The 376-nt window shown below is 40.7% G+C and overlaps 1 protein-coding gene across 1 annotated transcript in view; it reads left to right on the top strand.

Annotated features, from left to right (window-relative positions):
* Positions 1 to 298: 298 nt before the first annotated feature.
* Positions 299 to 376, top strand: part of LOC119588423 (glycine-rich cell wall structural protein-like) — a 724-nt gene continuing 646 nt past the window's right edge. The window contains exon 1 of the mRNA XM_037937097.1: positions 299 to 338. Coding sequence (XP_037793025.1) covers positions 327 to 338 — 12 coding nt within the window. The 5' untranslated portion in view covers positions 299 to 326. The remainder of the gene's footprint in view (positions 339 to 376) is intronic.

The following is a 376-nucleotide window of genomic DNA, read 5'->3' as shown; positions in this document are numbered from 1 at the left end:
AGGTGAAGGATTAACGTATTACAGCTAGCTTCTTAGTACACTGGTAACAGAAATTGATTTTGAAATATCGAAACTCGTTCACCCCAAAGCAAACGTCTTGTGAAATTTTTCAAATTTTATTCGAGTGATACGGAGACCTTCGATACTTAAATAAGACAAGGAAGATTAGCATGGAATGAAGTTTTCCCCTTGGCAATGCGCAACACGAGATAAAAGAGTAACTGGCATCTCAACGCCGTAGGAGAGGGAAGGTTAGTGTTTGTATAAATAGGAGCGAGAAGAAGGACATTATCAGTCATCTCCTGGTGCTGGGAAAGCCTCGCAACATGAGGACAATTGTGAGTATTATCATGCTGTATGGCAGTTGCAGTGAAAG

This window comes from Penaeus monodon, chromosome 23 (assembly GCF_015228065.2).
Source record: "Penaeus monodon isolate SGIC_2016 chromosome 23, NSTDA_Pmon_1, whole genome shotgun sequence".
Taxonomy (NCBI): Eukaryota; Metazoa; Arthropoda; class Malacostraca; order Decapoda; family Penaeidae; genus Penaeus; species Penaeus monodon.
This window is presented reverse-complemented; position numbering and strand designations above follow the sequence as displayed.